Source organism: Setaria italica, chromosome III (genome assembly GCF_000263155.2).
Source record: "Setaria italica strain Yugu1 chromosome III, Setaria_italica_v2.0, whole genome shotgun sequence".
NCBI lineage: Eukaryota > Viridiplantae > Streptophyta > Magnoliopsida > Poales > Poaceae > Setaria > Setaria italica.
In genome coordinates, this window is record NC_028452.1 from 24,855,910 (window position 1) to 24,868,627 (window position 12,718).

At 43.6% G+C, this 12,718-nt stretch overlaps 1 protein-coding gene across 3 annotated transcripts; it reads right to left on the reverse strand.

Moving 5' to 3' along the window:
* Positions 1-1,904: 1,904 nt before the first annotated feature.
* On the reverse strand, positions 1,905-10,389 carry LOC101780777 (pyrophosphate-energized membrane proton pump 3). 3 transcript variants are annotated; one of them, XM_004962289.3, is made up of 15 exons: positions 10,140-10,389; positions 8,691-8,861; positions 7,629-7,832; positions 7,331-7,482; positions 7,109-7,256; positions 6,896-7,028; positions 6,353-6,525; positions 5,024-5,144; positions 4,627-4,814; positions 3,603-4,040; positions 3,159-3,323; positions 2,923-3,078; positions 2,726-2,837; positions 2,423-2,642; positions 1,905-2,220 (listed from the first exon to the last, which is right to left on the reverse strand). In XM_004962289.3, the coding sequence occupies exons 2-15, from the start codon at positions 8,778-8,780 to the stop codon at positions 2,121-2,123; spliced, it is 2,400 nt and encodes a 799-aa protein (XP_004962346.1). In that variant the 5' UTR covers positions 8,781-8,861; positions 10,140-10,389; the 3' UTR covers positions 1,905-2,120. The 3 variants fall into 3 exon arrangements, with proteins under 3 accessions (XP_004962346.1, XP_004962345.1, XP_004962344.1); XM_004962288.3 differs by having other exon boundaries at positions 8,691-8,980; XM_004962287.3 differs by having other exon boundaries at positions 8,691-8,990.
* Positions 10,390-12,718: the final 2,329 nt, after the last annotated feature.

Genomic DNA, 12,718 nt, shown 5'->3' on the forward strand with positions numbered 1-12,718 from the left:
TGGGGGAAAAAGATCTTGCGGGTCCACTGGTCAGACAGAACGGACGGTTGGGAAGGACTTAGAAGGATCCGACGATAGGCTGGTTTTGGCGGGGTCGGAACCGAAGCAAGGCGGGGAGGGGTCGGGTCTCAGGGGTCGGAACCGGTCGAAAGGTTGAACTTTCAGGCGCGGCAAACTAGACAGATGATCAGGGGCTAGGATAAAGATCAACCTGGGAGATTTGGGGTCGGTCGTCACACCTGCTTCCCCAATATATAAGGGCGGGCAGGGACCCTCTCCAAACAAGTTCAATCCAATCCAAGCAAACAACACACAGGATGTAGGGTATTACACGATCTAGCGGCCTGAACCTGTCTAAATTGCGTGCCTACGTGACCATCGAGTTCCAGATTTCGGCGACACCCACCTACCAAAACTCTGCTTTGGGTACTTCCTTGACGGGTTGCCGGGTTAAAACACCGTACCAGACAAGGAAGAATGCTACTTTCGATTTCTCCATCATCCTGACCTTGCTAAGCATTAGTTAAAGACACGATTAACAGCTAATTAGAAGGTATGCTGGCACCTGTTCGAGCAGGCAGCTGCGTGTGCATCTTCAGTTCTAATAACTAGAAGCATCTGTTTCATCAAAAAAAATAACTAGAAGCATCTGCTCCTGTTAACTGAGCCATTCACGTCGAAATATTGGCCTTGTCTAGGATTTCTGAGAAAGAAAAAGATCTCTTTATTACTAGTATAGTAATGGATAAGCATGAATATTTCCAAGATATTTTGTATGTAGACACTATTTGTAAATATTGGATCTTTCTTCTTTTTTTATTACAGTGACATCATGTACAGGTCACCTGAAGACCGAGCGTAGCTAAGGTGGCTGCTAGCGAGGGTGTTCGTCCAGCCCATCTGGTTCGATCCCTAGGATTGGACCTAGGTGCTTCAACGGTGTTTTTCCCCAATAGCATCTAGGATTAGTTTTGGGTTCGTTAGGGTACACATGCATGCGCGTTTAGTGCTACTGCGCGTTTCCCGCGCACTGGAGATATATGCCTCCTAATATCTTTCATAAGCATCTGCATAGATACGCACGCGTATGTGTGCGTGTGGTGTCCTTATTGAGTTGATTTTACAATTAATATTATTGGTCATAGGACCTTTCTTTGTTTTCTTTTTTGTTACATTTCAAATTCTTAATTTAGTGCGATTCATATGCTTTTAATTAACTCGAATTATTTTGATTGGCTAACACGTCTTTAGGTGTTGCCAGCACCTAGATCATCACTGCATAACTCTTCAATTCATTTTTTCGCTCATATACTGCAAACAAATAACCGTACAAGTTTTGATTTAATTTACTACTCCCTCGTTCCTATTCCTAAATGACTATTCGTTTTGGCTTTTCTATACATATAAGTTTTATGTGCATCTAGACATATACATAACATATATTTAGATGAATATAAAAAAGTATGTACCTAGAAAAGTCAAAACAAATTATAATTTGGGACGGAGAAAGTATTTCACAGTTTACTGCTATCAGGCAAGAGCATTTAAGCAAATATCACAGCCTAAGCTATTGTTAAAACTATGGGCTATTGCACTCAGGCAGGACACCAAACGTCATGTACACTTCCTTTTAGTGGAAACGTTAGGACCCAAACACGAACTCCTCGCTGTAGGATTCGAGAGACCTGATCATTCGTCAGGGTATCGGCCAGTGGTCGGTGGACAAGGCCTACAGAAAGTGAGATGATGATCAACGAGCTTAATGGCTGCAACGTTGCTTGCCTCAACAATCAGCTTAGGTAGATGTAGATCATGTCCTGATCCTACTATCGACTATCGTTTATCGCTCATTTCTTTTCTCCAGCTACCGCAATGGATGTTGCAATTGGCATGAACGACCAAAATGTTCCAGTAAACAAACACACGACATTCGGGCGACAAGTTCAGTTATCTCCGTCACAAATACATGTATTCTCTGACGTTTGCACCATCCGTACAATATCCGTGAAATGTCGGGAGGGCGGCACTGGTTCTTTCTCTGGGTACAACATTTAGTGATGCTAAATGAGTCCGGTAAATACATCTCAGAGGGTAAGCTTGGTGAGTGAGTGATTGGTTAATCACAAAAATATCGGGGCCATGACCAATGTGATTGTTGCGAGCATCTTGATAAGAACATGGATTGAAGGCCCCGCTGTGTCTTTGAATGGGTCCCCAACCCTGCAACGCAACACACATACTCCTGTAAGTGTTATCAATCTTCCATAATCAGAAAACTGCCAGATTCCATAACCGAAAGTTGCTAGTATGAAAACATCGGTTTTACTATGTGTTGATCAAAAGCGGAGTCTCAGCTCAAGAGCATAGCCCCAAATTATGTGTCAATAGAACAGCATTATGTATAACTGAGAAAGAAACTTACGTATCACCAGTAACCGCAGCCTTGTGAGACTCACTGCCTTTGCCACCAAGAGCACCAGTCTCAATGTACTTCTTAGCATTATCCCAGGCGCCCCCAGCAGTGTTCAAGAAGAGTGCCATGAGAATACCAGAAACTGTTGCGAACATAAGCATTGAGGCCACAACTTTAGCTCCAAGAAGAGGTTGGCCAGTGTAGTAACCCAAAATCCGGAAGATAACGCCTGCAAACCATGAAAACCAAATTACAAAAGCATTATGGACACGAACAAGAATGCCACAATAACCACAGGTATGGCCTACTCACCAACGGCCATGGGTGATATAATTGCTAAAGCCCCAGGTCTTATCATTTCTCTCAAGGATGCAGATGCCACAATTGCAACACAACGTCCATAATCAGGCTTCTCTTTGTAGTCCTGGATGATATCACATAACAAATTGACATCAGCTTTTCCAAGCATAAGGGAACTGAAGAACTTCATGATCTAATCATGTACTCACCATAATACCAGGCCTCTCAATAAATTGTCTCCTGACCTCATTAACAACTTCCTGTGCAGTTTTGCCAACTGCTGAACAAGCCCATGCACTGAACAGGAATATAAGCATTGAGCCTAATAAACCACCAACAAAAATCTCTGGGACTGCTATGTCAACCTGCAACAATTGTGTAAGGCCATTAAGTATGAGCACCTAAATTCAGTATTCCACGTGGCATACTAATACTAACTGCATACCTCTTTGAATGGCAATTGAGCAAAAGAAGCTACTTCATCCATATACGCACTGAACAGGAGGAAGGAAGCCAGTGCCGCCGATCCAATGGCAAATCCCTTTGTAGTAGCTTTTGTTGTGTTGCCCACAGCATCTAGGACGTCTGTGATTTCCCTCACGCTTTCAGGCTGCACCAATACTCAATCAGAGTTAAGATGATTAAACACAATACAGAATATCAGTGCACACATGCAAACATGAGGCAAATGTAGACCTGCTAATTAGCTTACAGCTATTATAGGAAGAAAAACATTACATAATGTATAATACTTTCAATTGTTCTTTCTTTTATTTGAACTCTGAAATGTTTTAAAATTTTGTAGCGGTAGAAGTATTAAATAATATGATTGTTTGCTATGACCTATAAAAGAGGTTTAAACTACAAAAGAAGCGCATGAATAAAATACCTGTTGGCTCATCTCAACAATACCACCAGCATTGTCAGCTATAGGACCAAACATGTCCATAGTGAGAACATACCCTGCTGTGCTAAGCATTCCCATTGTTGCTACGGCTGTCCCAAAAAGACCACCAGTTGGGTTGCCAGAGTCGTCCACCAAGCCAGAGGTCTGCCCCAGCCAGTATGCTGATATAATGGCTACACTTATCACTAGAACTGGTAGAGCTGTTGATTCCATTCCCAAACTTACTCCAGCAATAATATTAGTTCCATGTCCTGTAGAACTTGAAAGAGCTAAAAGGCGGACTGGCTCGTGTTTATAATCTGTGTAATACTTTGAAATCCAAACAAAAGCATATGCCGTAATGATCCCCACCAAGCCACACAGCGCAAAATTTAGCCATGCTGAAGGTGCTTGTTCCGTATACAGGAGCCAACGAGTAGACTGGAAATTTAACACAGAATGATTATAAAGCAACTTCTGGCCAAAAACAAGGTTCAGTTTTACTTGGTATAAAGTGAAGACACATGACACAAACACAGCCTCTGTTCACTGTGAGTTGGAAGACTTACATAAAAGCGTTATCCCGACACAAATAAACTGCAGACTTATAACAAACCTTAACAAGAACTGTTCATGGTTTATAATATGTTTCTGTTATCAGTCCAAATATCTTCGGATTACATCCTATGGCTATGGATTTGATTATAATAACTGCTAGATTGAGGTCATCTTCTCCCCTTTTGGATAATTTCTGGAATCTCTTCTTCCAATAACATTTAACCATAATTGCTGTTTCAGCGACTCATTCAAAGTTCTCCTTATATTATATTCGATCATGATGAGAAGCCTATATGAAAGATATTCAACAATGCTGTAGACCACTTTTGCATATTGCACTTACAAAGTGATTTCTGCACCCAGCCTCGGGAACAAATGGAGTGATGGCATAACAGTGTAATACTACAAATACTGCAAGCAGCAAGACAACATAATAAAACAGCAAACTATTTACCGAAACAAGACTCACCACTCCAAATGTAAGAACAGCAAGCATGATAGTGATAGAATAGCCTTTTTGCATAATTGACATGGGATCTTCGATAGGGGAGATGAGTCCAGAATCACGTGTCCCTCTGATTGAGAGAATTCCAACAGATGAAACCACCAAATCAAATGAATGGACAACAAGAGGAAACAGAATAAAGCCAGAGGGATCTGCAATGACAAACAATGCTGATTATAGACCAGAACAGTGCGATTACAAAGGTGTGGTGTGTACCATTGTACCAAAAATATAAATTCAAATCCAATATTATAACTATATTATTGGGAATTTATCATATTAAAAATATGAACAACCACTTGATGGTTGTGGCCAGTGTTCTTGTTGACAAGAATATTGGATGGCAATAAAAGAGACTTGCCCTCAATTTTGCAGCGCTGTGCCATTGTTCCTCCAAGTATCATTGCACTGATAATTTCAGCTGCTATGCTCTCAAAAAGATCAGCGCCTCGCGCAGCACAATCTCCAACATTGTCACCAACCTGAGTAGTTTTCTTTCGTTACACAAGCATATATAGTAACAAAGATAAACTATAGGACAACAAGAACCAGACAAGTAGTTATAGTGTTGTAGAGCAAAGCAAATCTAGTATTGAGTATTGCAGCACAGACAACAAATATTCAATCCTTGAGAGTGCATATGACTCAGAATTCTACCAAACCTTAGGGTGCGTTTGGTTCGGAGACGAGGTGGGATGGGACGATCCCGTCCCAATTTTGTAGGATGGGATGGTCCAATCTAGTGTTTGGTTGAAGTGGGATGGAACGGTCCCGTCTAGTGTTTGGTTGAAGGGGTTAAGATGGGTGGTATGGATGATATTTTAACACCATTAACTACAATATTTTGTGGGTCCCATATGTCATTTAAAGTCCCACATGTCATCCTATATCCATTCTATTTATTTTTTCCCTTTTTCTTTTTCCTCTTATCTTCTCCGAAGGAGCTCCCGGAGCCGCTCACGGGGTTGGACGCCGGAGAAGCTTGCGCCGCCACCCGCCCGAGCAGCTTGCGGGGCTACCCATGCTCCTCGCAGGGCCGCCCGCCGGAGCAGCTCCCGCGGTTGCTCGCTGAAGCAGCCCGCCGACCAGGAGCTCCGCCGCTGGGGCCCTCCGCCCATCGAGACCTCCGCCCGCCAGGAGCTGGCCTCCGCCGCCGGCAGCCCTCCACCCGCCAGGAGCTAGCCTCCGCCGCCGGTAGCTGGTGTCCGCCGCCAGGAGCTGGCCTCCGCCCGTGCCGACAAGCAGAACGAAGAAGATGCACGGACGTTGAGCAGACGACGCGTGACGAGGGCGAAGTGGGATGCCCCCGTCCGCTCGTTTTGGTGGGATGGGGGCATCCCGCATCTGGAGGGTATATTCCCTCGTAGGGATGTCCCCGTCCCACTTGTCTCCATACCAAACGCGGGACGAAGTGGGATCATCCCGTCCCGTCCCACTTCGTCCCTGGAACCAAACGCACCCTTAGGCAACAAGGTACCCTAGCGCATATAGTATAGCACAGTACACAACCATTCATTGAGTTTCAAAACAAAAGAAAGCTGTTGATATCAATTTATCCCTAATAAAGCTTCAGAAGCACATGAATATTGATTTTTACAACTAATGCCTAGGTGTATTTGAACATAATTGAGCTATCTTCAATGAAAAATATGAAAAAGGTGCACTAATGTTTACTAGAGAAGATCAATACCAAGTCAGCAATGACAGCAGGATTGCGAGGATCATCTTCTGGTATTCCCTGCTCAACTTTTCCAACGAGATCAGCTCCAACATCAGCAGCTTTGGTGTATATTCCACCACCCAACTGAGCAAAAAGGGCAACAAAAGAGGCACCAAATCCATATCCCACAAGGAGAAGAGGCACTGCACAAAAAAACATATGAATAAGCAACAGAATAATGTTCTTTTTACATAAGAAAACGATATTGCAACTACATGCACATAACTGGTGGACAAGTTGGATCCTAATCTAGTGCAATTTCTCGACTTTATAGGAAAATTACATGTAACCCAACTAACTCTACAGGAACACGAGGTAAAGTCTACAGTAGAGTCAAATTTAGAGAAGCATAAGTGCAGAACAGTACTTCCCTCTACTTTCAATTACAGAAATAAAATGATCAGTAATCACGATCTATAACCTTGCAACGATGACATATAACAATTGACAAGCAGAACATAGCTCCATCTAACACCACTTACGAATATCAGGTGCATTGTGCAAGAAACTTACAGTCGGTAACCTTCATTGAACCAGGTGAATCTACTCCAAGCCAAACATAAAATGTTGAGTATAGTATTGCCACACCAAATACAGCCATGCAAACAACCACAATGGCTGAGAAACCACCAGCACGGACAGCAATCTGTTTTGAGAAATCTGTCAACATTTCAAACTATATTGCAGGAGAAAACCTGAAAGTATGTCAAGGAACGAAAACAAAACCTGCAATGCTTCCCTCGCAGAGCGCCGAGCGGCACTTGAAACTCGAACGTTTGCACGTACAGAGACCCACATCCCAACGAAGCCAGCTATTCCAGAACATAAAGCTCCAAGGAGAAACGAAGCAACTGTAATATATGCAGATGTTGTCCTGTGTAGTCATGAGGTTCATGAGATCTCAACATATCAGTACAACTAAGGTTTTAGATAATGGCAGAAAATCACCTTCCTATGCCAGATGCCTCCTGCTGCGGGGTGGTAGTGCGAAAGAGATAAATGACAAGGATGACAAAGCCCAGAATACATGCCATTTTAGAAATAGTTCCATATTGTGTCCTAAAAAATCCTTCAGCGCCATCTCTTATGGCATCAGATATCTGAAAAAGATTAGGTACAATCAATCACGCTGCAGCACTTTCCAGACATAGAGAAACAGCATGTGACAAGAAGCGAAGCATTGGATGTGCAGAAAATGAAAGCACTAGCACATTATCAGTGATCTGAACTGAGGCACTTTCTATACCTCAGACATTTCTGGAGGTCCTTCATCCTTAGCAAGAACCCACTTTGTGAGGTAGAGAGAGAAGAATAAACTGAGAGTACATATACAGAACACAAAGACCAAAATTGGCGATGTACTGGCTCCCACATATAGAACACCACTGAAGACCAAAAGAGAGAGAATAATCAGAGCACGGGGATTTATCCTCATCAACAAACGGAAGACCTGTATCACCAAATAGACTGTATAAGAGACAAATGAAAAATATCCAACTGTAGCTCATGACATGTTAAAGAAAAGTGTTAACCAATCAGCAGAAATGTGCACTTCACCAGTTTTTCAATTATCAAAGTTTGCGACCTGGAATCCATAAACCATCCAAGTAGCTTAGAAACATAACATAATGAATCAGTGCACACTGTGATAGGAAAAGACTGGTTCAAGCATGGAAACCTATGTTGCCTAGAGTACTTCAGTTCAACTCATCACAAACCCCCTAAAATAACAATAGAGTGTTAAACTGGCTCTTTTAGCTGAATGACCATTTTTGGGGGTATGATAAAAGAGGTTAACTTTTAGCCTACCCTGCCTTGTTTGAGACTAAAAAGACCTTTTTTATAGGTGGGAATAAAAGGCTTCGTTGTTGTTATTGAGCAAAAAAGGGTAACTCTATTTGGCTACTTTATGGACATATTTCTTAAGTATAAATATAAAGCTAAAACAAAGAAAGATGGAAAAGGAATGATGTAGTATTCATAGTATGCTGAATTGTTTTTTGGTACACTTTCATAGCTGTCGATTGGCATATACGTTAAGAAAATGATGGAATTAAAAATAATAAATCAATACCGTGGATATTTGTTTCCTGCCAAAAAGTAGTGTGAATATTTCAACCAAAACAAGGACAATTCACACTGCCACAATGAAGAACAAATGCCATGCAGTTGCATAACACAAGAAAGAAATGCATGCACAAAGTGAGCGCATCAAACATGAACAGAAGCTAAATTAATACCCTTCAAAGTAGCCAGAAAGCTCGCTTATGTATTTGAAAGGTGGTGAAAGCTTAGTGGTAGGCCATACCAGTGGTACAGATGATTTACTTCGGACTGTAGAAAAAGTTCTTGGTCTTTCCTGATACGACCTTCCATTTTCCATGTCCTCTTCCATCATGATGGAATACGAGTTTGCCCTCCTTGTAACTGGAAAAGGAAACTCCCCACCCTGGGGTAGGTCGCTCCCTGATCCCTGGCGCTGAATTTTGGATAGTCTACGTCAGACACCTCCCAAAAATAGTGAGCCTTACAAGTCAAGCACATCCAGATTTTCTTCAGCCTCAGCCACAAACTTCTCTCCAATTGAAATGTTTTTTTCTGTCAAAATCTACAAGATGAACTTCTTTTTGAATGATAGCAAGCATTACAAGAATGCATATGTATACATGTAATGATATCTAAATAAGCTGGTATGATTTGCTATAAAAATCCTAAGGGCTTGCTTGCTAAGTGAAGGTAATTAGACCCATTACGGGTGTAACACGCTAACTGCAGGGGGGCAAGTGGCAGAAGTATGCACAGGTTCCCAATACTGCACAGCAAGGCTACGCAACCCTAGCCATCAAATGGATTTCATCAGCCTCCAGGCCCATTGTAGAAGCCAAGAATAAACAGGGAGTTGTTCCCATGCGTCCCATGCGATGCCTCTCACCCATCAGAAATTAACTATGATAATGTCCATCTTTAAACTGATTGAACGGGAAAAAAGGAAGAACAATATCCGAACCATCAGAAAACAACCTAACAAAAAGCACTAATTGCTGGATTAGGACTGCAATACCAGGTCACTGAGATCTGTGATTTGTTTTGTCCATCTAGCGTTATGAAGTGTGGCAGTTAAGTTGCGGTTGTGTATGCAGCACGCGTTGCGTTGGCTTGTTTGCATGTGTTGCAGTCTTACACTGGGACTTTTGTGGGAGTACCCAATAGTGTGTTTGTTGTTTCTGTTAAGGCTTGAATTTCCATAGTTAATTGAAATAATGAAATAAAGCCTCTTGACTAAAGATATGGAGCAAAAAAATCTGGTAGGTCCTGAACAAGTTAGCAACATACCAAGCAGCTAATCAAACATTGCAAGCCATGCAGAAGTGCACTTCAGCATTTGTCCTATATGTCTTCTGAACAAGTGACCGTAACATCACTCTCCCACAGCTAATCAAACATTGCAAGCCATGCAGAACTGCACTTTAGCATTTGTCATGTAGTATGTATCTTCTGAACAAGTGATGGCAACATCACTCTCCCACAGCTATTCGCATAACAGATAATGCACAAGAGGGGAAATTATCGAGGAATTGCTCTACCGAACCATAACAGAAGCTAGATCCAACGTACCAACCCATTTTTCAGTTCAATTTTCAAGTAACGTACATCAACGCATCCAGATCTAACGCGCCAATCCATTTCTCATTCCGTTTTTCAGGAAATATATGCATCCGCACATACAGATCTGAGGGAGAGAGGAGTTGGGCCTCACCTTTCACGGCCTGGAGGAGTACGGGTGCGGCAGCGGCTTTGCTGTGGTCGGGCGAGCCTGGAGGGGGGAGTCAGCCTACCCTGGCGGAGGGGCGTCGCCCGAGGGTGGAGGAGAGGCGCGCGGTCGGCGGCTCCCTGCAGCAGTCCCGCGGTGCGGCGTGCTCGGCGGCGCTAGTTTCCAGTCGGCCGACGCGAACCAGGAGGTGTGGACTCGGTGCGGGTGCAGTCGACTAGAAGAAAACCGCGGTGGACGTGAGGAGAGGTGCGGGCGCCGCGGCCCGCGGACCTGCTGTGACGGTGGCGCGGGGGCGGACGGACTACGTGGCGGGCCCAACCTGATCGCGCCATCTGGCCTGTGCACGCTGGACAACCCGCCTGGCCAAAAGTGTTGCGTGAGAGTAGTCTGAAGAAATTTTGATTTTTGTCCGGCCAATAATTACTCAAGGTGGAAGGTGCGAATGTGTAAATTCGTATACGCTAAAATATGATATATGAATATCCGTATCCGCATTTGTTGCTAATATAATACATTAATTTGGATACATTTGAATTCATATTTTCATGACCTGAATTCGTATTCATATTCAAACTAAATATGGATGTGGATGGCAGTCTGATATCATCCGTCCGTAATGCATATGCACCTATTTAAGCCATGCAATAAATATATTATTTTAATTTATTTTGAAATTGATATATTTGTTGGTGTAAATTATTTCAAATAATATTGTTGTATGCTTTTATTTGGTAATTAATATTTAATTACTATAAAATCCAATTTGTATTTGAGTAAAAAAAACACGGTAACAATTGATATCCGAATTTGTGTTTGATCCGATTCCATCCATATTCCCACAAGGAGTTTCATTTCACAGTTTCCAACAATACCATATCATTTAAAGAGATTTCAGTTGACGAATGAACCAAGACTTTCAATGCACATTTTTATTTCATGATTTCATAGATTAACCATATTATTTAATTGAGATGTGAAGGATTTGATGTAATCGGAGAAAATAAAATTTCTCCGACCCCTAATGCTCATTTCAACATGTTCTGTATCCTTGAAAACAGTGTATGCCTTGTTTTTTCCTGATAAAACTTCTTCCCCCTCTCTACATAAATATCTTAACATGTCATCAAAATTCTTGACATGTTACATCACTTAATGAGAATGAGATTCCTATAAAACTTCCACTGAAAATAGTCTAAATGACAATGCTTAGAGCAACTCTAAGTAAAGGACCCCAACTATGGGTGGAGCTGCTCCACTCCAGAACTCCAAGTGGAGCCAGCTCTAGGTGGAGTTGGAGCTATCTGATGGAGGTGTTTGGCTGGGAGGATGTCCTCAACTACAGAAAAGAGGAGTTTGAAGGTGAATTGTCATTCTTGCCCCCAAACTCATGATCCCATGTGTCATCCTCTTGTTCCCTTCTTCTTCCTAGTCCCTGTCCTCCCTCGCCACCCTCTCAACCACGCGACGTGTCCACCATGGTTTGATTCAGAGAATATATTGATGCGTACAACTGAATGTATTGATTCAGAGAATGTTGTCATTCAGAGAATGTATTGATGCATCCAACTGAACGTGTCGCACGATGTTCTACCTATTAATCATTTCCAATCTCGTCTACAGATTGATACACACCCAAAAAAGAATGGCAAATGGACCGTAGAATTGGATAGGAAAAATCTGATGTGCAAAGCAAAACACCGGCGGCCGGAAAAATCTAACGTGCAAAGCAAAACACCGGCAAGTGGTGTTGTAGTTGACGACGAAGATCTTGGCCGCGGGGCATCCCCGCGCGCACATACGCCCCGTGCAGCGCGTGGAACTGCGCTCCGGTCGGCATATCTACTGTTGACGGGCGGCAGGCAGGAGGGCCGGATCTCCTGTTGACGGGCGGCCGGGAGGGGCTCCGGCGGCGGGCGCCACCCTCTGCCGCGCAGAGGCGTCTGGCGCCGTGCTCGTGCTGGAGGGGCACGCCGTCGATGAGGGAGGGGCCCACGCGACGGAGCGGCACGGCAGCGCCCCCGATGACTGTGCACGTGGTGGTGGGCTCCCCGTCGAAGGAGACCGCGGGCGGCGGCCCCCAAGTTGCGACGCGGCGGCGGACCCTGCGAGGGACAGGAGGCAGGACGTGAGCGGTGAGGGTGGGGCTGTCGGTGTGGGAGGCTCAGGAGAAAGAAATAGAGTCGAACCATTTTCTTCTGTAACCAGTGGTATTGGTGGGTAATTATCCACCAACTCTACGAGGAGGTTCAAAAGAGGTGGTTTTGGAGCAGCAAAAGAGGTACTCCAAAACTCCATCCCCATTTGCACTACAGCTCAATGGAGTTGGTAGCTCCATGGAGTTTTGGAGTTAGGGTGTTTGGCTGAATTTTTGCTGGAGTTGCTGGAGTTGAGGAGCGGAGCCATGCCAAACACCCCCTAAGGCCCTGTTTGGCATGGCTCCAACTCCGGGTGGAGCTACTCCACTCCAGAACTCCACATGGAGCCAGCTCTGCTCCAAAACTCCAGAAGTAAAATGGGATGTTTGGCTAGATATGTGCTCTTAGCTCCAAAAAAAGATCGATTTC

Excerpts from the sequence above, each read along its gene's own strand:
- LOC101780777 (XM_004962289.3), bottom strand. The coding sequence starts at position 8,780 with ATGATGGAAGAGGACATGGAAAATGGAAGGTCGTATCAGGAAAGACCA. Across the intron at positions 2,838-2,922 it reads TTGAGAGGCCTGGTATTATG|GACTACAAAGAGAAGCCTGA; the intron begins GTGAGTACATGA and ends GATATCATCCAG. Across the intron at positions 2,221-2,422 it reads GCTGCGGTTACTGGTGATAC|GGTTGGGGACCCATTCAAAG; the intron begins GTAAGTTTCTTT and ends GTTGCGTTGCAG.